The 25,355-nt window shown below is 54.7% G+C and overlaps 2 protein-coding genes across 3 annotated transcripts; one reads left to right on the top strand and one right to left on the bottom strand.

Annotated features, from left to right (window-relative positions):
- Window positions 1-1,626: 1,626 nt before the first annotated feature.
- Window positions 1,627-14,686, bottom strand: RBPJL (recombination signal binding protein for immunoglobulin kappa J region like). Its single transcript, XM_052684140.1, has 12 exons — window positions 14,538-14,686; window positions 9,002-9,074; window positions 6,499-6,624; window positions 5,340-5,410; window positions 4,986-5,101; window positions 4,223-4,397; window positions 3,646-3,783; window positions 3,397-3,506; window positions 3,053-3,193; window positions 2,723-2,878; window positions 2,479-2,582; window positions 1,627-2,312 (listed from the first exon to the last, which is right to left on the bottom strand). Exons 1-12 carry the CDS (start codon window positions 14,557-14,559, stop codon window positions 2,039-2,041), a joined length of 1,506 nt encoding a protein of 501 aa, XP_052540100.1. The 5' UTR covers window positions 14,560-14,686; the 3' UTR covers window positions 1,627-2,038.
- MATN4 (matrilin 4) lies at window positions 8,936-22,679 on the top strand. Of its 2 annotated transcripts, none has more exons than XM_052684119.1 (11): window positions 8,936-9,045; window positions 16,483-16,585; window positions 17,594-18,163; window positions 18,924-19,046; window positions 19,249-19,371; window positions 19,658-19,780; window positions 19,872-19,994; window positions 20,521-20,934; window positions 21,110-21,262; window positions 21,585-21,689; window positions 21,923-22,679. In XM_052684119.1, exons 2-11 carry the CDS (start codon window positions 16,513-16,515, stop codon window positions 21,979-21,981), a joined length of 1,866 nt encoding a protein of 621 aa, XP_052540079.1. In that variant the 5' UTR covers window positions 8,936-9,045; window positions 16,483-16,512; the 3' UTR covers window positions 21,982-22,679. The 2 variants fall into 2 exon arrangements, with proteins under 2 accessions (XP_052540079.1, XP_052540080.1); XM_052684120.1 differs by lacking the exon at window positions 8,936-9,045 and adding an exon at window positions 16,313-16,362.
- The last annotated feature ends 2,676 nt before the right edge of the window (window positions 22,680-25,355 follow it).

Genomic DNA, 25,355 nt, shown 5'->3' with positions numbered 1-25,355 from the left:
GCCCCACAAAACATGGAGTGAACAATGGGGCCAGTGTTGGGCTGAGCACCACAGCTCCCTGCAGCAACGCCCAGCAAGGAGTTTTCAGCACGTTCCTATTCCCTGCTCAGGTATAATTACACCGGGGAACAAAGAGCCCTTTACAGCTGCCTGCTCCTCCCAGTACAGCCCTGGGGCTCCCTGCATACGCACCTCTGTGCCTGCTCTTAGTGGGATGTGGGGGGACAGGGGATCATGGTGACAGTCAAACCCTATCTAGCTCTTCTGGGGTCTGTCCATCCTCACTGCAGAAAGCACGGAGCAAATCTCTCCCTGCCCCAGTACCAAGCCTGCTTTCTTGGGATTGCAGCATTGCCGTAAGCTGGAGATTGTTTATTAAAGCCTCTTTCCTTATGCCCTATTCACAGCACTGGAGATGCTGTGTTGGGACAGGTAGTGACACTGTGGTTGCAGGCAGAGTCTGGCTCAGAAACCTCTGGCCCAAGCTCAGCTCCCATGGCCAGGCACCTCTCTGGGATCACATTTGCATTCAACTGTGTTCAAACATCAAAGCAGTGAAAATTATTAGTACTATTTGACACACAGCCCACACTGACATCTCTGTTCCCAGCCACCCTCACCATGCCAGCACCTCCCTGTGTGGGGGGAGCTTGGCACAGCCCTGCAGGTTTGCAGTCTTCTAGCTGCTGCTTCTTCTCCAGAACCCCATGCTGAGCCCAGCTTCCACCCAGATCCCCTGGCCCTGACACAGAGCTGATGGGCACCAATGGGGGGTTCAGTCCTTCCCTGCACTGCAGGCAGCCCAGGGCTGTGCCAGAAGGGAGTTTTTTCAAACTTGCTTGTTTTACAGCAAAACCCAAATCCCAACTTTCCACATGGGCAGGGCTGAGAGCTCAGAGCTGCGGACACAGGAGCGCAGCGGGTTCTGGACGGCCCGTTTTGCAGTGCCTCAGCATCCCTCAGCTCTGCTTCTTTTGGCTTTAGCTCTGCCTCCTGCCACCCTGCTGGGTTATTTGCGGCTCTGTCAGTAACGGATAAGTCAGCAGAGGTTTTCTGGGCACTGCACAGACCTAGGGCCCCATCCAAAGCTCTGGGGCCAGGGCTGCCCTTGGGGTGATGCTGTCTGTACGGTGCGCACCGGCCCGGCTGCGGCTCGCTAGATGGCGGCAGCTGCTCTCCTCGCGGAGGGCGGGGAGTGACAAGCTGCGATTTTCCTCTCGATGTTTTGAAGGAGCTCTCAGCTCTGCCTCCTTCATGCGGTGACGGGAACTGTGCTTCGCTTTCCCAACGCCCTCAGGCTTTGCCATTATCCGGAGATAAGGGCGTGTGCCATAAACGTAACAACGTGAGCCTGTTTGAAGCCCTTCAAGTCGACAAGAGCCGCTCCTCCTGCCTTTCAGGACCCGGCTGCTGCTGAACGAAGCAGGGGTCACTTTCCATTCATCAAACAGAAGTGGTGCACAGGAAACGGCTGTGGCTGCAGCTCCTATAGAGCGGGTGGGGACTGAGCCCTGACCCCATCCTAACTATTGAGCGCCCTGTGCAGATGAAGAAAATGCTCTGGGGGGTGAAGAGCGTTGTCTCTGCATGTCTCAGCAGAGCCATGACTGCTGGGAAGAGTTTGCCTTTCTTCCCCCACCCCCCACCTTTTGAAATAATGCCATTTGGGTCTCTAAGCAGGAAAAGAAATCAGTAATAATCTAGTGCTGATATTCAGCTGCTGGATGAGATTCCTCCTATAGATTAATAACACTTAAAGTCCCAGTCATTCATCATTCCTGTCCCTCATGGCCTTTAAATATATGTGCAAGGGGCACACTGGGGAGAGGGGATGCTCTGTGCCAGCACAGGAGGTAAAATGCAAGGGCCAATAAAGCAGCATTGAATTGGTAAAGAGTCCATGCAGTGTGATTTATTGGTGCCCACCTGTGAGATTTCTGCTGTTGCAAGAGACAGCAGGTCAGGACACAGCAGGTGTACAGGGGACTCTTGGGCATGGCCAAGGGCTGCTGGCAATGAATGCTTCCCACCCAGCTCACTAGCTGTGCATGAAGAGGTGGAAGTTGGTCCTGGTGAACTCCTGGTGGATGCTGTTGAGCAGTGTGTCTGAGTCCTGTGGGACATCAGCAGGGAGCTGCTGCCCTGGAAGGAAGCTCTGCTCTGGAGTGTAGGTGAAGGTGAAGGAGCTGGAGTAGATGAGGCCATCATCCCTGACCAGCAGGAGTGGGACAGTGATGGGGTACCGCAGCCACCTCCAGTCGCTGCCGAAGGCAGAGACATCAGGGACAACACACATCAGGGATTTGGGGCTCCTAGGAGCAAGGCAGTAAAACAAGAGTTCACCTGAAGGGGTCTTGGTGGTGGAGACAGGGTCAAGGACCACCCTCCCCTCTTGTCTCGTGGTTCCCTTCCTCTGCCCACTTGTCACCAGCCCAAGGCCCCATGCCCAAACCCAGAGCTGCTCCTCTGCCCCCTCACCTGTACATCGTCTCTGCTTCCACGTCCCCGAACCAGACCTTGAGGTGAGCATGGAAATGCTCTCCCTGCACCTCCAGCATGGCCACATCCCCTCCGCCACTGAGCTGCATGGGGCAGAGCCACAGTGGGCACAGGGCTCTGCCTCTCCTCCATGTGTCTCAAACCAGAAGCCGAGCAGAGGTGCCAGGGCTCAGCAATGGAGCAGGTGAGCCCACATCCATCCTGCACCCAGAACCACGCCTACCTGCAAGGCTGTGATGAGGGGCACAGGGCTGACGGGCTCACGAGCACAGGCCAGGCTCTCGCTGAAGCTGTACTCCACCATCTCAGTGCCAATGATGGTCCAGCAGGAGCCGTCATTCAGCAGCTCCCGGTTGGCTTCCTTTGGACATGGAGATGCCTGCAGAGAACATCACAGCTCTGAACACATCACAATGGGGACGGTGGGCAACCAGTGGCATGACACCTGGTATTTGGTCCCAGTGGAGATCTTTGCAAAAACTTTGGCTAGGAACAAAGCAGAGGAGCTCAGAGAGAGGATGCGGAGCACCCAGGGGTGTTCAGCCCCCTGTACCTGGAACTGTATGACTTTCTCTGTGGACAGACACAGGTACATGCGGTCGCTGCCCTGGAACTGGAAGGCACACTTGTGGAGCTGGGAGATGGGCTCGTCCACGTCCAGCATAGCATACTGCTTGCTCACCTTCCGAATGATCTGCAAGGCAGATGGTCAGCATGGGGCTGGGGAGTGCTCTGTTCCCACCCATGTCCCTGTGCATACAGAGCACTGCAGAGGAGGAGAAAGCAAAGGGACAATGCCCACATTGCTGTCTGTGAGCCCCTCAGCTCAGGAGAACAGCAGAGCAGCAGCAGCCCTAGGAGTGCCCATTGCTCATTCCCATGGGGATGGAGCCTTACCAGGGGTGGCAGCGTGATGCCGGTGGCCGTGCAGATGAGCTGGACCACAGAGCCGTAGCGGATGTATCCCTCCCGCAGGGGAAACTCACTTTGGGTGCAGCGCTCATCAGCTTTGCAGGAAGAAGAGAGGCAGAGTCACCATCACAAGCAGCGACCTCCAGTTAACTCCCAATGCTTCAGCCCCCAGGAATCGGCATAGGATGGGTAAGCCTAGGCTGGAGAGAGGCAGCCCTAGAGACAGCTCCTTACCCAGGTGCAGGGTGAAGGCTGCCCACTGCCTGGCACTGGCGATGAAGGCTCCTCCCTCCACGGACAGGTAGCGGGTGCTGACGGTCTGTGAGCGCAGGCGGTTGAAGAGGGACACTTTGGAGCCTGAGGAGATGCACACTGTGGGGGAAGGTGGCTGGGTTAGGGTTGGAACCACAACCCTGCTGCTTTCTGCAGCTGGACAGGACAAGTCCTGGATTCTGGTGTGACCAGCACTGCAGGAACCAGTGTTTCCCAGCTGCCATTCTCTTCATGGCATCAGGACATTATACATTGCAATAGGTCAACCCTTTGGAAGCAGACATCACCTCTGCCCAAGTGCATCTTTTGAGATTCAAACCCATGGGCTTTGCCCTGACCACTTCAGAGCCAAGCTGTGAGCACTCAATGTCCTATCTCACTTCATCCCACTGCACTCCAGCCCATCTCATCTCACTCTGCTCCACGCCACGTCATGCCAAGCCATTCTATGCCACCCCACCTCATCCCATCCCACCCCAACCAACCCCACCCAGCCCCATGCCTGCTTTCTCCCTGGCAGAGCCAACTCCATACGCACGATCCGTGTTCTTCAGCGACTGCTTCTTCTGCGAGGGCTTAGAGATGACCTTGATCAGCTTGCTGTGGAAGGTGCCGATCTCCTGCCCGTTGCTGAAGAAGAGCTTCAGGACCAGGCGGAAATGCTTGCGCTTATCCGTATCTGAGATGTACAGAGCCTTGGCACAGCCAAACCCCTGCAAAGGGCAGAAGGAGCGGTTGCTGGGGGTACACTGGGGGCAGCAGGCACAGATACGGTCCCTCCAACCTTCCTCACCCTCCTCACCGCCAGCCCGGGCACAGCGTGTTGCCAGGACATAATGGTACCCTTTGAAAGAGCCCTGGGTTCATTTACAGGGGGAAATGACCAGAGATGTTATTACAGGTGCAGTGAAGAACTGGGGATCAGCAGTGGCTTTATTTACACTGGGGGCAGAGAATTCCTCATGGAAATTCATGTTTATGTGTGATTTATCCCACATCACATGAGGGATTGCCCCAGCTTTGGGTTTCCAAACCCAGGCTGGATGGCTGATAGGCCACGCTCTAGCAACAGCTCCAGCACTGCAAACAAAGGCCCTCTTTGTAATATTTCTGGCCCAGCTCAGACCCCGTGCTCTTTGGGGACCCCAGACAACACTTTTCTTTTTGCCCCTATCAAAAGATGCTAGATCGCATCTCAAGCTCTTGAACTTTAGAAGGGCTGGGATTTCTGTGTGCGTTATGTGTGGGAATGCTGCTGGGGGGCTGTGCTGCAAGAGGGGAGCAGGTAGCAAGCACTGTACCTTTGCATCCGGCTGCTCCTCAAAGCTGAGCTTCTGTGTCTCCATCAGGCTGCTGCCCATGGTGTCCAGCCCCATGTAGCCCCACACACGGAGCCCTGCCTCTCCCACGTCCCTGGCTGGGACAAATGGGGAGGAAGGGAAGGGGAAGGGGAAGGGGAAGGGGAAGGGGAAGGGGAAGGGGAAGGGGAAGGGGAAGGGGAAGGGGAAGGGGAAGGGGAAGGGGAAGGGGAAGGGGAAGGGGAAGGGGAAGGGGAAGGGGAAGGGGAAGGGGAAGGGGGAAGGGGAAGGGGAAGGGGAAGGGGAAGGGGAAGGGGAAGGGGAAGGGGAAGGGGAAGGGCTGCCCCCAACATGTACCTGTTAGCTGCTCCTGCTTTAGCTTCCATCCTGGCCCGCCCAGATAAACACAAGGTGGGGGGCAAAAAAACCTGCAGAGACCAGAGGGCACTATTACTGCACCCACAGAAGGTTCTTGGCAGAGATAGGTGCCTCCAAGTGACCCCAGAGCTGGCTTAGTGCTGCTGTCCCACCTCTGGGTGCTGCTGGCGGGCACAGGGCAGGGACTGAGCAGCAGGAGGGGGTGGGGGTCCCACAACCCCCCAGCCCAACCCTACAGAGGCTGAGCTCTGTGCTCTGCCCGCCTGGAATGTGGAGTTTCAGCAGCTCAGGAACAGAGTTTGCATTCACAGCCAGATTTGGAGACCAACGCAAATAAATCTATACCCAGCGTTTTGGAAACCTATTTTCCTGTGTTTTATTTGGGTTTCCACTGTCACTGCACTCGTGTGAATGGTGCAAATTCATTCTCTATTGATACTAGGTGAAATGCCAGCAGCACGGGGAGGTGATATTTTGGAGCCCTAAAGTGCTGGGGTCCTGGTTTGTTTAAACAGACCTCCCCCAGCTCTGGGCCACGAGGACATGAAGGAAACCAGACCAGCACCTTTCATCTTTAACCTGGGGGCAGCTCAGCCTTAAAGGTGGCACTAATAAGGGGGGGATTATTTATATCACAAAGACTAATGGAGGATAAATTATACTCCATTGCCACAGCTGACGTCACTGCTCAGGAGTAGCAATTTTGGAGATTCAAGCCAGAACCTCAAGGCGCTCTTGCAGCGCAGGGAGGATTTTCAAAAATAGCTTCTGGGAGACCATGGCCATTGATGGAAAAGTCCCAGCGTGACCTTAAAGCAGCAACCTCTCTTCTTCGCAATTTCATGCTCAGAGGGTAAGACCTGAATGGCTTCTCCCATTTTACCCATCTCCCTGACCTTGCTGGGGGGAAGAAGCCCAGGAGGAGCACCAGCTCCAGGTTTGTGTGGGTGGGAAGGATGAGTCCCACTGTTCAGTCCCTGAGGACTGGATAGCTTTGGGTGCTAAAAGATCATGAATGGACAGCAAGGGGATATGTTAAATCTATAATTCTACATCATTGCCACACCAGGTTTGATGAAAGGGCTTTCACGAGCTGAGCTCTGCAGAGCTGCTTTGGGAAGGAGAAGATGTCTCTTACCTTTTCTCATTGCCATATGACTTCTGGGCGACTTTGGCATGCAGTATGAGCACTGTCTGCTCTGCTGGCAGCTGCAGGTATCTCCGCACGCCATCCCGCAGAAGGTCAGCTTGGTACGGGTTGGACCTACAAGACAGAGGTTCTGCTGAGCACAGTGCACACAGGGATGCTCACTGCCTTCTGCAGGGCTGTGGGGTGAGCACAGACTGTGCCCAGGCTGAATTTGCTGCCCCACAGCCTCACACAGGGCAAGGAGATGCTGCTCCACAGCCCTCAGGCTTTGCTTGTGGCTTCACCCATTAGCAGAGTATGGAACAGCCTCACACCAAGGTGAGGCAATGGCAGGGAGTGTTTGGCAGCGTATTGGCCAAAAAATGTGAATTAAGACGTGTGCTGACAGCACAGTCAGAAGCAAATCCTGCTCTGCAGAGCTTCCTGCAGCAGCAGCTTGGGGCAGGGCCAGGCTTGTGTGAGTACCACCGCTCCCTCCCAGCCTGCGTAACGCAGAGGCACAGTGCTGGGTGACTGCACAGCACCTATGAGTGCCCCATCTGCACTAATTACCTTCCTTCTGCTTCGGGCTGGAAGGTGCATGCCAAAGGCAGGTAAAAAGACTCGACATCTAGCAGCAGGAAGAACTACTCAGCATCTTTTTTCTTCATTTTACCCATTCTCTTCAGCAATTCCCTCCTGACTTCTGGGGCTATGCTGCCTCAGTGATGCACTCCTGAGCAGTGCTCACCACTCTGACCATGGAGACGACCACCCAGCCTCCATCATCTGGTTTACATTTACCCTCAGCAAGTCAAAGAGCCATTGCTAATGGATGCAGCCACCCGCTCGGCTCCTTCTGGCACCTACAACCTCTTACAGGGAATCATTCACTCCCTCTGACATTTATTATATTAAATTATTAAAATGCTTTGATTGTAGTGCAGTGTTAGTTCAGTGTCATGTTAGCAGCACCGCTTGCACTCAAAGCCTTCTTTTCAGAGCCTGAGCTCTCAGCCGGGAATCCAACGCACAAAGTTGGGTATTATGTGGAAGGGGAGCAGGTCAGCTCAGCTCTGCAGGCCACAACCTTCGCTGGGCTGCTTTTTGTGAGCCTGCTCCTCGCCCTGCGCAGCCTGGCCTAGCCCTCACTTTGGGTTTGGATGTACTGCAGGAGTGGGTGCATTTTCTTTGGTTCCACGGAGAACAAAAGCACCCGACCCAGAGGACCGAAGCACCACCCCACCAGCCCTTGTTTGGCTCTTCAAGTGCTGCCTATACAATAACTTTAACACCACCCTCGAGTGCAGTTAACTCTGAATTCAAGCAGACTGAGTTTTCTGCTCTCCCTGCCCAGGAGCTGCTGCACGCTCTGCTCAGAGCACAGCTGCCCTGCAGCTCGCCACAGAGTGCTGTTGTATTTTCCCGTGCTTGGAGAAACCAAATCTCCTCATAAAGCCATTTTGGAGATCTGGGCTGTATTTTGTGCAGAGCAGGGGAGAAAATGCCTGCTGGGCTCCTGGGTATGGGCTCAACGCGATGTTTATGCAAAAGGAAAAGCCATTAGAATTCACAGAAACGAGAAGCCTGCAGTTTCTGGCTTCCCTCATTTTTCAATACCTCCTTTAATCCAGAGCAGCCCAACCCACAGGCCCTTGTATATGCACGGGTATTTATAAATCCTATATTTTCAGCGCTGCACACACAAGTGAAATTCAGCCTTTTCTGGGCTTGGGGGATTTATGGACCACGCCAGCAGCAAATAGCAGAGCAGGGTGGGTGAGCTCTGTGGGGGACCGGAGCTCAGGAGGGGTGGTCCCCGCCTGCCCCACCACTGCTCCATTTGGTAACACAGCGTTGGCTCGGCTGCCTGAGAGCTCCGATAACACGGGTGATACATTGAGGTCCCCTATCTCTGGTTTCTGTTAGCACAAAGAGGGAGGGAAGTGCTGTTAAAGCACCAAAGCCCAGAGCAGTACGGCGCTAAAGGTGGCTCCCACCACCGCTATGTAACGTGAGTGCTGAGATGAGGGGCTGGGATGCTCTGTTCCCAGGTGCCTGAAGGTGATGCTCTCCATTGCTACAGCACAGCACATCACTTGTTGCTGCTGGGAGCTGGACCAGAGGCTCTGCAGCCCCAGCTAGAGAGCTCTCCAAACTCCCCGCTCGATGGTGCTCAAAGGGAAGGAAGGACGCGGGGTGCTTGGGCGATCTTCTTGAAGCTGATAGGAGACGCAGAGCGGAGAAGCGGAGAAAAACAAACCACCCAACCCAGAAAGCCTCTCCCTGTCGGCAATCACTTTCACGCCGTCCCACGCCCACTCCTCTTGGCGACGCGCTTCCACCTGTGCCCACCTCCCGCTTGCCCACGTTCCTCGGTCGTGGGGGGGTCCTTCAGCCCCTCCCGCGCTGCGCCGGGCCGAACAGAGCAGAGCACAGCCGCCCCGCCTCCCCCCGCCCCGTTAAATGCCGCGCCGCAGCAGCGCTGAGCACCGCGCAGCCCCGCGCCTACCTGAGCCAGCAGCGCGGCGGGGAGCGGCTCCGCGGCCGGTACGGGTGAGTGAGGGTCTCTGCTGCATCCGCACCTACGGGAAGGGAAAGGGGAGAGAGTGAGCCCCGAGCTCCGGGGGGGGGGGGGGGGGGGGTGAGTTGCATCGGGATGGAGGGTTGGGGTGCCAGGTGCCCCCTTGGAACGAGCGGAAAGCAAAGAGAGAATGGGGAGAGAATAACCCCTCGGCACCAGGTTATCCTCAAGTTCTGTTGCCTGGGTGCTTGTCCTCTGCTTTGATGCAGCGCTCACTGACCCTTGCTTATACAAGCGAGGATCTCCGTTGGCAGAGAGCAGTAAGCTCTCGTACACCTGGGCAAAGCATGCTGCGCACCAGAAGAGCAAAATCCTGCCAAAAGATAAGCTTGAAAATGGTGCTGAATTTAGTTCTGCCCCATTTCATGGGATGCTGGGTTTGTGTGCACCCTGAGTGTGCTTGTGTGTACTCATGAATATGTTTGCACAAGTGATCACCCACCTTTGCCTTATAACTCCAACTGTTTCACAGGGGAGAAAAATAGCCCTGGGCATATTTGCTACAAGCAATTACATGGGAAAACTTGTTTGGAAAAGCAGAGTATTCTGCACTGGCGTGCAGCTGTCCAAGCAGGTAATGCAGAGTGATGGCATGTGCTGTTGGGGGCTTTCCCCTCATTCTGCTGCAGAATAAGGGGTGCAGAGCTCCTAGATTGCCCTGCAGGCAGGAGCTGGTGTGAGAGGAAGGAAGCAGAGCTCTGCCACTTGAAAGGAATCCACCACCTCTTGTGGGACTGGTGGAGGGGGGAGCAGGCTCCAAGACAGGAGCCCATTCACAGCTCTGCCTCTTCTACGTAAGCTTGCAGGATTTTTGCCTCCGTCAAGCCCAGATTGCATACAGAATTACTCTGAGGTTCTCCCTGTGGGACCCTTTGTAGTATCTCTTGATAGCAACAACAAAAATCTTCCTTATCTGTTGTTTTCCTGAGAACAGGAGCCATCAATTGCAGGCAGCCAGCTTGGAGGCTCTCAGTAACAAGTAGAAAGTGTATTCCACAAGCAGATTCTTGCCATCTGTTTAGGGAATATCATTAGATTGGCATCCAATCCAGGCAGAAAGCCTGTGTGTGGGGAGAAATCTGCTCTCAGATCTCAGCCCTGCTATTTGCCACCAGGACTTGGCAATGCAAAGAGCAGAGTTAACTCCTGGGATAAATCTGGCCTCATCTGAAAAACAAATTCCCATCTGGAAGGCGTGTGAGAGTCCTTCGGGTCTGTAGTAAAATGGCACTTTCCATCAAAGCAGACAGAGTCTGCTGCGTCCAACAGGAAGAAGCTGTTGTTCATTTCTGTGGGAGTTCTAACTTCTTTTTTTTCCCCCTCTTAAAGCATTAACTAAACGTTGTGGGATTACTGCAAGTTGGGCTTGGGATTTACTTCTGTTGGTGATGGTAGCCACCAGAAGACGCAGCCAACACAGCTGCCTGCTGTAGGCAGTCTGCAGTCACAGGACGTGTGTGCTCTGAGCACTCGCAGCGTTTCCCTTGAGGCTGGCATTAGGGGTTAAAGGTTTTCAAGAGAAGCCTTTGTTTGAGCATTTTAAAAGTTTCCAATAGGGGCCCCTTTGTCCGCCTTCCGAGCGGCGTGCCTGCCTGGTTCAGAAGTCAGCACTCATAAAATACCATTTATAAATGCTGGATGAATGGGGCTGAAACATTGAGAGAGGCAGCAATAAGCAAACACGAGCTACAGACGGGCCCTACCATCACTGCATAAACCTGGGAAATCACAACAAAAATGATTGAGTGGCACTCATAAAGAACTGTATAAAAGTCAGCTGCAGAAAGAGTCCCCTTTGTGCCACATATCCCATGGGCTCCTCCAGCCCTGCTGCAGGCTGAGTGGCTCCTGTGGCAGGTCAGTACCTCCTGCCTTCATATTTCCTCACTTTGGGCCCAAACAGAAGCAAATTGATCACCAAAGCACAGCCCCTACTACCATAAGAGCTCCACTGAGCAAGCATTGTCCCTCTGTCAGTATTTGCAGCATGGATGTGGTTTAGGCAATAAGTAACGTCGCTAGCAGCTGGGTTTCTGTTCACTCCCCTGCCCAGGAGGAATGTGAGGGCTTGACTTCCCACTTTGCAAGTCCTTGGTTGCATGCATGAATCCATCATATACTCATTTCCCCGGTGCACAACTCCATAGGGATCTGCTGTGGTTGCCTGCAGAGAGGTGGCAGTGCCTCAGTTCCTCCCTAAGCATTGAGCATTCCCACCTCCAGGCTGTGTCCTGCTGCTTCACCAACTAATTGCTACCCCATAGTAACAGGATCCTGATCTACACTCCACAAACCCATAGGAATCCATGGCCCACAGCAGGAATCAGTAGGAGCAGATCAGCTGGGTTAGCTACTCTGCAGGAGTCTGCCTTCCCCTTGCTCTCCATACATCACCACCCTGGTGGGACAGTTGCCTCAGCAGAGAGCTGGGACAAGTCTATGGGGGCTGGTGGCCATGAAGTTATATGGAAGGGTTTTTCCATGCTACCTTCAGGATTGCCAACATGAAAAGTATCTAGACAAAGACTTCAACCACATTGCTTTTCTGTCTTGAGGAGGGCTGCAGTCTCTGCCTGCTTTTCTGCAGCAGCCAAGCGCTGCTCATTTTCTGCTATTTCAATTAAATGCTTAGCAGGATGGGTAGGATAAAGGGGAGAGGCACATGAGTAGCATTCTGGCATGTTGCCTTATGCCAACACATTGAGTCACGTCTCCAGAGTAAGAAATCTGATATAAAGATTTAGAGAAGGAGGTCGGGCAGCAGATCTGTGATTGTGGGGCTGAAATAGCAGTGGTTGTCTGTGCCCTGGGAGCTCACAGAGGTCAGCTGGGGATAGGGGTTCCTGTAGTTGCAGGAGGTACATACCCTCCTAGAAACTATCTGTCTCATTGCTTAAAGATGTTGGTTTTCTTGCTTCAGCAGCTCAGCACAAACACCACACCAGCCCATGAGCTGCTCCAGGACACTTCTTTTTCCTCTGTGGTCACACATGCATATTTCTGGGGAAAATATGCACTCTAACACCTTCCTCCCAGAAAGAGGATTTGGGCTATGGGTTGCTGCCTCAGCTTCTGGATGGCCCCGACCTCCTCTTCTCCAAAGCCTGAGGCTCATCCAGCTGCCCTCCAGGGACTCGTTAGCAGATGAGCACCCGATTTTGAAAGAGAATCTGCAAGGTGGATGTTTCCTCAATGACCATTCTTCATTAACACTGAAAATTATTCCGAGGTCCATCCAGATTTGCTCAAAACAGCAGGCAGGAGCAGGACTGGGTGACCACCTGGTGTTGTCCTCTTAGCCAGATCTTTAACACATGCTTTGTGAGGCCATGTTTAGTTTGCAGGTACGTACAAGCTGATGGGGAAGCTGCCAACTGCTACGTGCCTCATAGAATAGGAACTGACCTTCTCAGGGAAGTCTGTCCAGCATCCAGCAAGTCTTTCCTGTTACTGAACTCCTGCTGGGGTTGAAGCCACGATGTGCTGAGTACAGCCTTGTCTTTCAAACAACATGTCCTTCCAGGTGGCACTTGGCCCAGAGGAGCTGCCACAGCACTGTAACCAGAGAGTGCTGCAATGTCCTGGAAAGAGCCTGCTCTTGTTCACCCACACACGTGTTTGGGAAGAACCAAGGATATGCCAGTCCTTATGGAGGGGGAAAAGCACTTTATCCTCTCTTGTTTTCGGACTAGAAATTCACACTGTTTCTCTGGTCTCCACATGCTGGCGCTCCCATGCTCTGAATGCTGCAGAGGTCTCCTTCCTTGAGGGTTTGCAGCACTGGAGGAGGGTGTAAGAGATACTGGGGCTGAGTGTAAGATCACTGCTGCAGAATGGTCCCCAGGGGCTATTGGTCAGTAATTCAGGGTATGGGCAGCCACAGACTGGGGGCAGGCGGGGAGCCCAGCATCCCTCAGGCTGCACCTGGTTGGTCTGTGGCACACAGGGAGCAATACAGTTGGCTTGGGATTTGCCTCTGTGCCTCAGTTTCCCCTGCTGGAATATGAGAGGAATTGCTGTGTGGGTTCTATGCTCTAAAGGAACACAGGTGTTTCAAAGAAGAGAGCTAGGAAATATAATTCCACTCTGAAATTGGGCTTCTTTCCAGCCAGGAAGAGAAACCAACCTTTGGGCAGCCCTCCAGTACATCATGGATACAGCTCCAGGGCCAGCCTGGGCCTCAGCCATCCACACCACATGAGGGCCTTGCAAACACACACACACAACATGCCAGGGGTCAGTGGAGTTTGCACAGCACAACCTGACTGACATCAGAAGGTGTCTCCAGGATGATACAATCTCTCATTGCTTTCCTGCCTTTCACACCTGGGGCAGTGCACCCTTCTCTTTGCTTTCCCTGTCCAGTCTGCACTTTTTGGGCAGTTCTTTAAGGCGTGAACTCAGAGAATGGCTCTGCCAAGGACAGATACACATGGCTATCTACGGCTGCATGCTCCAGCTCCTGGAGACTCTTTGACACTTTATGGACTAACTGCCTGTAACACAATGGAAAGCACAGCAACAACAGCACAGTAGCAAAGTCCTAGGCTGCAGCAAGCAAGGTTCTGCTCAGACAAGGCAGCCATGGACACAGAAACAAAGGAAAGAATCTGCTTACCTTTAGAAGGCCTCAGGTACACTGTAATATCCAGCAAGATACCCTCATCTCCATTGCCAGCCCTTAAATGAGATCTGGGAAGGGGTGGATCCTGGCTCCAGCCCTTCTGGTCATTCAGGTATACTGCATACACCTGAGCTCCCCTGGGGTTGGCCCTGCCTTCCCACCAGGTGCTCCATCATAGGTTCAAGCTGTGACAGCATTTCTACCATGCACCCAGACAGGATTTGATTTATGCCCTACAAAGCTGCCTTACTGGATCTTTGTTATTGGGTATGGAATGAAGCAGAGTACACAAAGAGTCCCATGAGTGGTGGGGATATTGCATCCAGTGCTGCCATCATCCAAAAATCCCAGCACAGACACAGGTGCTGCTATCTGACAGCTCACACCGGTGCCATGCACCACTGCCATTCTGCCCATCTTCAGTGTGATTTGTGCCTCAGACCCAGCTAAGGCCCAGAACCATGGGGTCTCCCGTGGACAGGATTTCCCCCAAGCTATGAGGTGCTGCCCTCTCTTGCACCGCTCACCCCCACTTTCTCCACCAGCTTCATCCCCCCTGCAAACCATCTGAGAAAGCCCCAATCCCAGAGGCAGGAGGACACAGATCTACGGATCTCTGCTCCCTGCCTGCCTGAGGCGGGATGCGCCCAGGTCTGACCTGCACGGATGAATCAGAAGGGGAATATTCCGAGCATTTCTGTGAACCTGCGGCCAGCAGAGCGCTGCCAAGGAGGCCAGGCTGAAACCCGAGGCGGCTGTTTTTTTCCCCGAGGCTCAGCACTTGGCAGGAGCGCAGTGCAGTGATGGCGGGGGGTGGGGAGCACCCTGGGGCTGCCTTACCTGCCTGCCTCTGGGGGTCCATCCCTGGTTCTCCTTGTCCCACAGCAGGAGGGGTGCCAAGAGGAGGCTGGGCTCATTGCCAGCTTCTACATGCAGCTCATCCCTTCGTCAACCCATCTCCTGCAAGGCAGAACGGCAGGCTGACTTTCTCCTTGCGTTGCTTTGACAAATGAGGGAACGCTGTGGGGTGTCACGCTGTAGCAGTGCTTATGCCCTCCCACCCCCCAGGCCTTTCCTCCTTTATAGCCCGGCGTTATCTCAAGGTCCCCGTGCTGTTTGCCTTGCCTCGCAGCACCTGCCTGCCAGCCGTGTGCTTCCCACCCACCTCCCTCTTTGCTTCCCATCAGCCTTGCTGCTGGGCACTGCACTGAACGTAGGGTTGCCCACAGTGCCCTGTTGCTGCTGGGTGCATGGCAGTGCCACCGTGCCGTGCTGCTCCCACAGCCCCTCTGGCCACAGGGAGCGTGAAGGCTTCATCCAACACTCAGATGCTGTTAAAAATAGAATCGGTTGTGGGCTGGTTTTCTCCTCCTTGGTTCCTGGCCCAGGAGCTCATTCTTCCCTCTGTGCTGGCTTTGAAGCACTCTGGGTGCTGTGCCAGCCTGCCATTGCAGGGAGAGCAACCTGCAGAAATGCTATAGGTGGCACAGCTGTCTCCAAAACATATAGTGGTTGGGCAGTGCTGTCTTCTAAAAAAAAAAAAATAAAAAAGCATGTGTTGCACTGAAAAGATTCTGCTAGATAAGTGGTGAAACACAGCCAAGCTGGGAGGGGGCTTTGGCTTCACCTGAGTGTGAGGAACAGAGTTCGGCCAAGTTGAAGGTCTTGCACATAACACTGATATTCTGAATCCTCTTGTAGCCCTTTTCTATCCTTTCAACTTCTTCAATATCATTTTTCAGGTGTGAACACCAGAGAGTACGTTAGGACACAGCTGTGCAACCTATTATCAGCATCCCCGCTGTCAAAAACATCAGGTTCAGGGCTGTGCATAATCGCTCAGCAATTAAGTGGAAACCCTGGTGATGAATTACAACCGAGACCTCACGGGGCTAAACAAATAGCAGCCAATAACTACTGATAAAGCAAATTTCCAGTGTGCTTTTTGAAAAAGCCCCACCCCCCTGCCTGCTCCCTGTCTCTGGGGGAAGCGGCTCTATCTGTGCTATTCCCTGTTCCCATTGGCTTTCCCACTTGGGGATGGGGCTCCTGGTGCCCCACTGATCCAGGGTATCCCGCCAATGCCCAAGCAGTGCCTTTACTCTTATTGCTGCCATTGTTTGGCAGCCTGCAGCGTTTGCCACTTCTTTCAGTGGGCTCTGACCTGGGCTGGCACTTAACCCTAACCCAAAAGCCAAAGCAAGAAATGGGCAGGTGGGGAGGCAAGCACAACTGGAGGTTTCAGATAGCTGGTCAAAATCTCCATCCCTCAGTTATCCCACCTCAAATGCACCATCCTCCACCCTGCAAACAGGTCACCACCTGTGCATGAGGAGGTTTTTGCTTTCTGCTTTCCCAAAAGCAATCTACAGTCGTGGAGCTTTTTGGAGAAAATGGCCTTTTCCAGTGGCTCTGAGACACTTCTGAGTGGGTTTTTGCCCTCTGCTGGCATTGAATTTTGGGGCGTCTGTTCCCAGCACAGAGCTCCCCGCGTCCCCTGGCTGCGCAGCGAGCACTTGGCGGAACATCCCAGACGCATGGTTTGCAAGTGAAAATAAGGCTTGTCTGGTGGCCAGCTCCACCCAGAGCAGAAAATCAGAGCTTTTCACTTGGCAGATTGTCGCTGCTGTAATGAAATGTAGCTGTGCTGAAGAGTCCGTGCACGGTGAGCCTGGGGACGGGGCTGGCAGAGCTGGGGCACTGTCTGGGTATGTTGGCGGTGCCCGGGCACCCACTGAGTGCCATCAGGGGCTGAACACTGACAGCACATCTCCTCCTCTTGTAGTGAGTGCCCAGCTCTGCTCCCACAGCAACAATGAAACTCCTGCCGCTTGCTGCGTTCCTCCTGCTCGTCTTGACGGCGCTGGAAGCCAGACCGAAGCCTTCAGGTGAGCTATGGTGGCTGGGAATTGCCTGTGCAGAGAGGAGTGTGTGTGTAAGGGCAATGAGACCCCCTTGGAGGAAGGCTTGGTGGGACACCGTGCTCTCTGGGGTATCCTCAGAAGGATGCAGGGTTCCATCTGCAGCATGAAGACGGGGATGTGGTGGGGGATAAAGCAAGTCTGGGGTCAGCAGCCTCCATCCTCCCTGGGCAGAGGTGGCCAAATCAGTTTCAGTTTCAAAAGCAGCACCACAGAGAGAGAGAGGAGTATGTCTCAGGGACCTCTGGGCACAGGGGAGCAGCAGAGCTGACAGCCGTGGGCTGGGCATCATCCCAATGGGACGCGCAGTGTTTGCTCACCATTACGGCCAAATTCTCCCAGGCTCGGCTACTCACTAGCCAAGCCAAATATGTTCATTGGCTTTTTGCTCGCTAAACACTCTCGGTTTGCACTGGAAGTTGCACCCATATATCCAAGAGAGGCTCTTTGGCTTAATGCTCTCAATGTGCATGCCTGTAGCAGAGCTTTTCACTGTCTTATTCTTTTCCCTTAAAAAAAAAAAAAAAAAAAAAAAAAAAAAAAAAGAGAGAAGTTCTGTATTTGGGCAGGAACTGGCAAAGTACAGTAAAAAACCAGAAAGTGTGGGAGGATGGTGCTGCAGGAGGAACAGAAGAATTGCTGCAGAGGTGAAAACACCATTGCCTAAACCTGTGTCTAAGCCTTGTCAGGGTAGATCCAGACAGAGAGGTGCTTCTGCAGGAGCAGGGCAGCAGAAGCACTTGGGGACGAGGAGACGCTGCCATTCCCATGGGGATGGTGTCACGGCATGTATCCTTTCCTGTTGTCTCCAGTCCCACTCTAGCAGGCACCCAGCACAGGTTTATTTGGCAGTGGGAAGGTGCTGCGCTGCCCAGACCTGCTCTTTCCATCCTCTATAAGGAGGATAAGCCAAATGGGATGCCTCAGATTCTTGCAGACAACCACGAGGCTGATCCATCTCCTTGCCCTTCACAGCCCTGAAGTGCAGGACGGGTCCCCTGGACATTGTCTTTGTGATCGACAGCTCCCGCAGCGTGCGTCCCTTTGAGTTTGAGACCATGCGGCGCTTCATGATCGACATCATTGGCAACCTGGACGTGGGTCCCAACGCCACGCGGGTTGGGGTGATCCAGTACTCCAGCCAGGTGCAGAACATCTTCTCCCTCAAGACCTTCTTCACGCGGGCAGAGATGGAGAGAGCCATCAACGGCATCGTACCGCTGGCCCAGGGCACCATGACGGGGTTGGCCATCCAGTACGCCATGAACGTGGCCTTCACCGTGCAGGAGGGCGCGCGCCCACCCCACAAGAAAATCCCCCGCATCGCCATCATCGTGACGGATGGACGGCCCCAGGACCGCGTCTCTGAGGTGGCCGCCCATGCGCGGAACGCCGGCATTGAGATCTACGCCGTGGGCATCCAGCGGGCTGACATGAACTCGCTGCGGGCCATGGCCTCACCGCCACTGGAGGAGCACGTCTTCCTGGTGGAGTCCTTCGAGCTGATCCAGCAGTTTGGGAAGCAGTTCCAGGACAAGCTGTGCGGTGGGTGAGATCCACAGCTGTGGCCCTCTTGCCTGCTCCTTGCCAGGCTGGAAGGTGGCATCGTGCAGCCTCATCCAGCACCTGTCCCCTGGGACACCTTCCCTGTGCTGCAGTGGGATTAAAAGCTTTAAAAGTATTGCAGGCACATTATTGTCTTCACCCGTTCCTGGTAGCTCTGCGGTGAGCCAGGATGTAATGGCAACAGTGATGGCAATATGAGCTAGGAAAAATTTGGAACTGATTTCCCCAGGTATCTGGGGGTAGGTGATGCCTACCAGAGCCCCATCTGCATTTTGACATGCCTTTAGTAGTGGCTGGCAGCAGGGAGGCTGCTTGTGCCTTGGCCTGTGTTATGAGCAGGGCTAACCAGGTATAGGCATGGGGGTGAGAGTGTGCTCTGCAGCACCCTGTCTTTGCTGGCAGCACATTGCCCATTGCCTCCTGGCCCCAGTGCCCATATCCCAGCCGGATCAGCAGGCTCCTGCTCACAGGGATGTGCAGATATAGCTGCCTGGGCTTCTCTACATCAATGAACAGCATGTTCCAGCTGAGCTCAAGTTTTCATTTAACTCCAGCTATCAACAATTAATATTGAGCACTGATTTAGTGCGCAGGTAGGCCTGAGGCCATTCAGAACCCTGTGCAGAATGTGGAGGTGCCTGTGTACGTGTGCTGGCAATCAGCCCTATGAGTCTCTCTGCAGGGCAGTGTAGGTGGAGAGCACCTCGGGGGCTGCTCTGATGCCCTCTCTGCCTTCCAGGGGTAGACATGTGCATGGAACGGGACCACGGATGCCAGCACAGCTGTGTGAGCACCCCCAGCTCCTTCTACTGTGAATGCCACCCTGGCTACCAGCTCAACGTGGATGGAAAGACCTGTTCCCGTAAAAACCCTTTCTAACTTTATCTCTAGCAGTTGCACGTTTCTTGGAGGGGAGAGCAGGAAGAGGCCCAATAAGGCCAGCAGTAGCTGGGTGCTCCTGGTGCAGGGAGGGCAGGGTGGTGTCAGCTGCACTCTGAGGCTTTCCTTTCCTGTCTCTTGGGGGGCACTGAGGCCAAGGGGTGACAGCATTTGCTTCCCCGCAGCCATCGACGCATGTGCTGACGGCAGGCATGGCTGTGAGCACCACTGCATCAGCACCCGGGGGACGTACTCATGCCGCTGCCGCGCCGGGTATCATCTCAACCAGGACAAGAGGAGCTGCACAAGTAAGGTCATCTCCCTCCCCGCTCCTTCCCTTCGTTTTCCCATTGCTCCTTGCTCAGAAGAGTCTCTCAGTCTCTCACTGGGCTTCCTTTCAGGTTGGATATTAGGAAAAGCTTCTTCTCAGAATGAGCGGTGAGGTGTTGGCACAGGTTTTCAAGAAAAAGAGAAATGTGGCACTGAGGGACATGGTCCAGAGCAGTGGGACGGGGGCTGACGGTTGGGTTAGCTGATCTTAGTGGTCTTTCATCCGTAACAATTCTGTGATTCTCTGATTCCTTCCCTCCCCAGTGATCGATTACTGCAGCTTCGGCAACCACAGCTGCCAGCACGACTGTGTGAGCATCCCTGCTGGGCACCGCTGCCGCTGCCGCGATGGCTTCATGCTGCAGCACGACGGCAAGTCCTGCCGCGGTGAGTCCAGCACAGGGCAGCAGGAGGCAGCTGCCATGGCTGTGTCCCCATCTGCATGGTGGTAACCACCTCTCCATGCCTTGTGTCCCAGCCATTGACCTCTGCAACGGGGTGGATCACGGCTGCGAGTTCAAGTGTGTGAGCAGTGAAGGTTCGTTCCATTGCGTGTGCCCCGAAGGCCAGCAGCTCCATGCTGATGGGAAGACATGCAACAGTGAGTACTGGGCTTCACACTGTGAGGGCTTGCCCAAAACTAGCCCACTGTGAGGGGATCTGCATGGGTGGATGAAGGCTTGTGTCCTCAGAGGAAGAGCCAACAGAGGGTTTTGGGAAAAGGTTGAGGACACTGCAGGTGGCTGTGCTGCCATTCAACAAGACCTGGGCAGATTGGTGAGTTGGGCGGGCAGGAACAGGATGAGGTATAGCAAGAGCAAGCGTAGGGTCCTGCATCTGGGTAGGAATAACTGCACACATCAGTACAGGTTAAAGGCAGACCTGCTGCAAAGGAGCTGTGAGGAGAAGGCCCTGGATGTCATGTGGCCAACAGGGTGGCTATGAGCCAGCAATGTGCCCTTCTGGCCAAGAAGGCCAATTGTACCCTGAGATGCATTGAAATGAGTGCAGCCAGTAGGGTGAGGGAGGTGATCCTCCCCTCTACTCTGCCCTGGGACACTTCCAGGCCTCACCCCAGTCCATGTGGGATCCTGCACATCCCCTCTCACCATCCCGTATCCCTGCAGAGTGTGGGGCCGGGCACGTTGACCTAGTGATGGTGATCGATGGCTCCAAGAGTGTCCGGCCCCAGAACTTCGAGCTGGTGAAGCAGTTTGTGAACCGCATTGTGGATCTACTGGAAGTGTCCCCTGATGGCACACGTGTGGGGCTGGTGCAGTACTCCAGCCGTGTCCGCACTGAGTTCCCCCTCAACAAGTACCACAGTGCAGAGGAGATCAAGGAGGCGGTGATGAAGATGGAGTACATGGAGAAGGGCACCATGACAGGCTTGGCCCTCAAGCACATGGTAGAGCACAGCTTCTCTGAACTGGAAGGGGCCAGGCCACTCTCCTACAACGTGCCCAGGATCGGGCTCGTCTTCACGGATGGACGCTCCCAGGATGACATCTCAGAGTGGGCACAGAGAGCTAAAGAGTCAGGTGAGGAGTCCAACCCACAGAGCTTCAGGCATCCAAGTTTGGTTCCTTGGGTGGTTGGCTCCTGGGAGGTGGGTTTTTGCTGCCCCAGTCCCTGCCTTGCTCAGTCTTGCTTGCTCCAGGATTGCTTGATGCTGGGCAGCAGGCACAGTGCTGAGGATCTACCCTTGCCCTGCAGGTATTGTCATGTTCGCTGTGGGTGTTGGCAAGGCAGTGGAAGAGGAACTGAGAGCCATCGCCTCTGAGCCGGTGGAGCAGCACTTCTCCTACTCGGCAGACTTCACCACCATGACCAACCTCGTGGAGAACTTCAAGCTGAACATCTGCCCAGGTGGGTATCCCAGCCAGCAGCCTGCCTCTGCCCACAGAGCCCATCAGCCCGTGGCACATTCATCGGGATGATGCTGGTGGGGACACTCGGAGGCACCGACCCGAGCTGGGCGCTTCCCCAGGGCCAAGATAGCTGGTATAACCCCCCATCAATCCATCCCTCTGTTGTAAATAGGGAAGTGGGGCTCAGGGAGGGATTTGGAAGGGAAGCTGGAGATGGGGTTAATGCAAAAGGACTGCAAGGATAAGGGGCTTATGTCGGGGAGGATGTGAGCAGGGCCTGCTGTGCGTGTTCTGAGCATCCCCAAATCCCTCCAACACAGAGGAGGGCAGAGGGGAGACGGAGATCCGCAGCCCATGTGAGTGCGAGGCGCTGGTGCAGTTCCAGACAAACACCGTGGCCATCCTGCAGAGCTTGACTGAGAGAAATATCCTTTGAGTGCTGCATGGGCTCCCTTGGGAGGGGGGAGAGGGGGGACTGCATCCAAATCCAAGCTGAAGGAGGCACGGGTGCCAGCATCAAGGCTCCATCCTGGGAGCTCAGTCCCTTCTGAGTTCTCCAAAGTGAGGGGCTGGCAGGTGCAGGTAAGGCTCACTTTGTGCTTGCTTTGGGCACATCTCTCGCTTTTTGCTCAGCTCCCAGTTTTCTTAGCACGCACACTTGCTCAGATGACAGCCAGACTGGAAGCCCTGGAGAAGCAGATTGCCCTCAAGAAGTGATGCTTGCAGCAGGTCACAGGGCTCAGAGGGGACCTACAGTAGCTACGTGGCATTGTTATTGATAGATTATGTAAAGCATCATTGCTTGTTCTTTATCACGAAATCCCAAGGGGATGTGGAGTGTATGAAAAAAAAAAAAAATCTTTAAAAAAAAGGGGGAAAAAGAACTCGAGCAAAAGCCCTACTGCGAAGCAAATGGGTTCAGCCCTCATTGTTGCCTCGTCCCTCCAGCCTGGCTGGTCTGGGGCAAGGTGGGCAAGGTTTGGAAGAGGAGTCGTGACACAGCTCCTGATGCAGCTGGGATGGGCAGCAGCCCTTGCACCGTTCCCTGCACTGCTTTGCATGAGGAAACCCAGCAGTGGCAGCACCCAGAGAGCTGCTGCGGGCAGGATGAGGCTGTGCAGCAGGACTGCATGTGGGCTGAGTGCTCCCCGGCCCCACAGCCGTGGGGGTGCAGCCCACAGGAGAGCAGGCAGCAGGATCCCCTCATCCCTGTTTTGGCAGAATTCTTCTAGAATCGATCATTATCTTCTTTTATTGGGTTGGGGTTTTTTTTAATCACGTAGCAAAATGGTAATAATTCTCCCTATAAATATCTACATGTGTGTGTATATATATATTTTATTGTGAGAGCAAGGTAGTGCTATTTTTAAACCCTTATTTTATATATGGAAATTTCTATCCTGACAATAAACACCCTGGAGATTTGTAGGACACGTCTTGCTCCTTTTTGCTGGGCTGCAGGGCCCTACAATTCCTTGTGCCCGAACAGGGTCCCCCACCCTCTGCCTCTGCACCTCCTCTGGGAAGATCCTTGCTCCTGTGAGCATCACTCAGGCTGGACCCCCACTGAGGACAAGGATGGGTGTCGCTGAGCAGGAGGTTTGATCCTAATGCCACGCACCGCCGAGCTGATGGGAGCAGCTCCCTGAGGAAAGAAGCAGTAACCTCCTGTGCTGGGATGTGGGGGACAGCAGGGCAGAGCAAAGCCCCGTTAGGGCAGCGGCTGGGCAGTGCCGCACAGCACCAATAGCGGCATCACTAGATGGCACCAGACACCGGCGCTGCCGAGGGGTGCGGGATGGGGCGTCCTTTCTCATGGGCACCTGTGAGCTGGGGGGGGGATGCGGGGGGGGGAAGGGATGGAGCTCCAGCCGGAAAACACCGCATCGCCCTAAGAAGCGGACAGGCTGCAGGGCGAAGCTACCCCTGAGGGGCTTTGTGCATCCTCGTACAGCCGGGACGTCACCTCCACGCCCAGAGCCTGGAGCGAAGGGGGAGTGCAGCACTGCCCTCTCCCCCCCAGCGGCTGCCCGACTCCCAAAGATGGTTTCAAAAGTGATGAAGGGCTTGTATCTCTCATTAAAAGCGCTAAATTAGCGGTGCACATCCCAGAACTCCTGTTTGGGTTGGCTGACTCCTTCCCGCTTGTTTAACAAATGACTTTACAAAGAGCTGAATGTAACCACAGAGTCATTAGGGGAAGTGGGTAATAATTAACAGATACCCAGACAGTTCAAGAGCAGTCCCTGTGGCACATGGAGACACAATAGATGGGAAGTCGGAGTGGGAAGAGGGCGCAATGAGACACCCACAGGGTGAAGGCTGGGCAGGGGGCACAGGGGGACGGTGCCCTATTTTTCCTGGGCTTTGCCCAGAGCATTGCAAAACCCAGGGCTGCCCCAGGCTGCGTTTGTGGGAACACAGCTGGCTGAGAGCTGTGTGCTTGGCTATGGGGGGAACGGGAGGGGGGGGCACCCCCCTGACTATTCCCCGTGCCCACTTCCAGCACAGCTGGGTTCTGCACGCTGCAAGAATCCCAAGGAAAAGCTTCGGGAACCATTGCACAAGGTAAGAGGGACGTTACTCAATTTCCTACCAGAGTCAATTTCCCATTGCCCAAGAGCACCCAAAGAAAACAGCTGTGCTTGGAGCAAGGGTGCAACCTCCTCACGCAGGAGAGATATTGTCTGTCCCCAGCAAAGCCCCAGGAGGGAGCTCAGCAGGTCACCATCATGTCTTAACCTGGAGAATGGTGTGAGTGCAGCAGGGCACCCCACCACTGCCCAGGGGCTGCTCAGGGGCTGTTCCCCCAACCCCCACTCAGGTGCAGCCTCATAGCACAGTTGTGCAATGCAGCAGCTTTGCTTTTTGAGCAATTGAACAATCAGTGTGTCTTATGCAAAAGGCTTCCAGAAAACATAATGCAACAGCAGAGGAAAAAGACACAAACACACCCTCCCAGCTTCCCCCCCACCCCATCCTGTCCCCAAGCACTTAAATGCCGCTGCCCCCCAGCAAGATACGCTCGCACCTCTCAGGAGAAACAGCAGCATGAAAACTGTGCCTGCCCTCCTGCTCGTGGGGATGCTCATCCTCTGGGCTGAGCTGCCATCAGGTACGATATGCCCAGGGGCAGGGGACTGATTGCAGCAGCAAGCCATCCCTGCTTTGCTGCAGGGGTTGCTGCAAAAGAGCAGCTCCTCCTAGTGCTTAAGGAGGAGTGGGTAGCAACTACATCACCTGCATCATCAAAGGGAAAATGTCCCCTTGGAGCCCTCCCCGGGGTGTCTCAGCTGCAGCAAACCTCCCTGTGCTCCTGCAGGCACTGCCTGGTCCTGCCCTGAGGTCCGCATCACCTGTGCCATGGTCAACCCAAAGAACGACTGCTACAGCGACCGGCAGTGCCCGCGTGGCAAGAAGTGCTGCAAGACCTTCTGTGGGCGGCGATGCATCTCGCGCATCAACCTGACCTACGGTACTGTCACCTCCACGGCCACCTCGGGGCGCTGGGGCTGCGATGGCCGTGGCTCTGGGCAGGGAGCTCGGGCTGTTGGGGTAAGCCAGCATTATCTCTTTGCTCTCTCTCCCTTTCCCCAGTGTGAGCAGCTGCTCCCAGCATAGCCAGAGAGTGCCTGTGTCCCCGTGCCATCTCCAGCCCCATGCACCTGCAGAAGGACCGCCAGCTCGCAGGGGACAGGGACAGCTTTATGCTCGCACTCTGAGATCTTCTCTGCTGCTATGTGCCATCTTCTCACCCTCTTCCATCATTATCTGCTGCTATTACAACAAATAAAAGCTTGTCCCAGGAGCACCGGTGTGCAGTTCCCTTCTTCCCCTCCCTGCCTCTCATGGCCCATCCCAGCACACGTCCCCAGGTGCACCAGAGCTGTGGGATGAGGAGTGGGACCAGTGCTCTGGGATGGGAGTGCAGCACCCAGCAAATGGCAGGGGCACCCCTCCACTGCACAGTGCTGGTGGAGGATACAAACACCAGACAACGAGCTCACCAACTAAACTCAGGTGGGAAATAGATCATCACTCACCCCCAGTATTGAGTCCTCCCATGGAGATGCCCCCTTGCACCAAATGTA

The sequence above is a fragment of the Tympanuchus pallidicinctus genome, unplaced genomic scaffold (assembly GCF_026119805.1).
Source record: "Tympanuchus pallidicinctus isolate F22 unplaced genomic scaffold, pur_lepc_1.0 scaffold20, whole genome shotgun sequence".
Lineage (NCBI taxonomy): Eukaryota > Metazoa > Chordata > Aves > Galliformes > Phasianidae > Tympanuchus > Tympanuchus pallidicinctus.
This window is presented reverse-complemented; position numbering and strand designations above follow the sequence as displayed.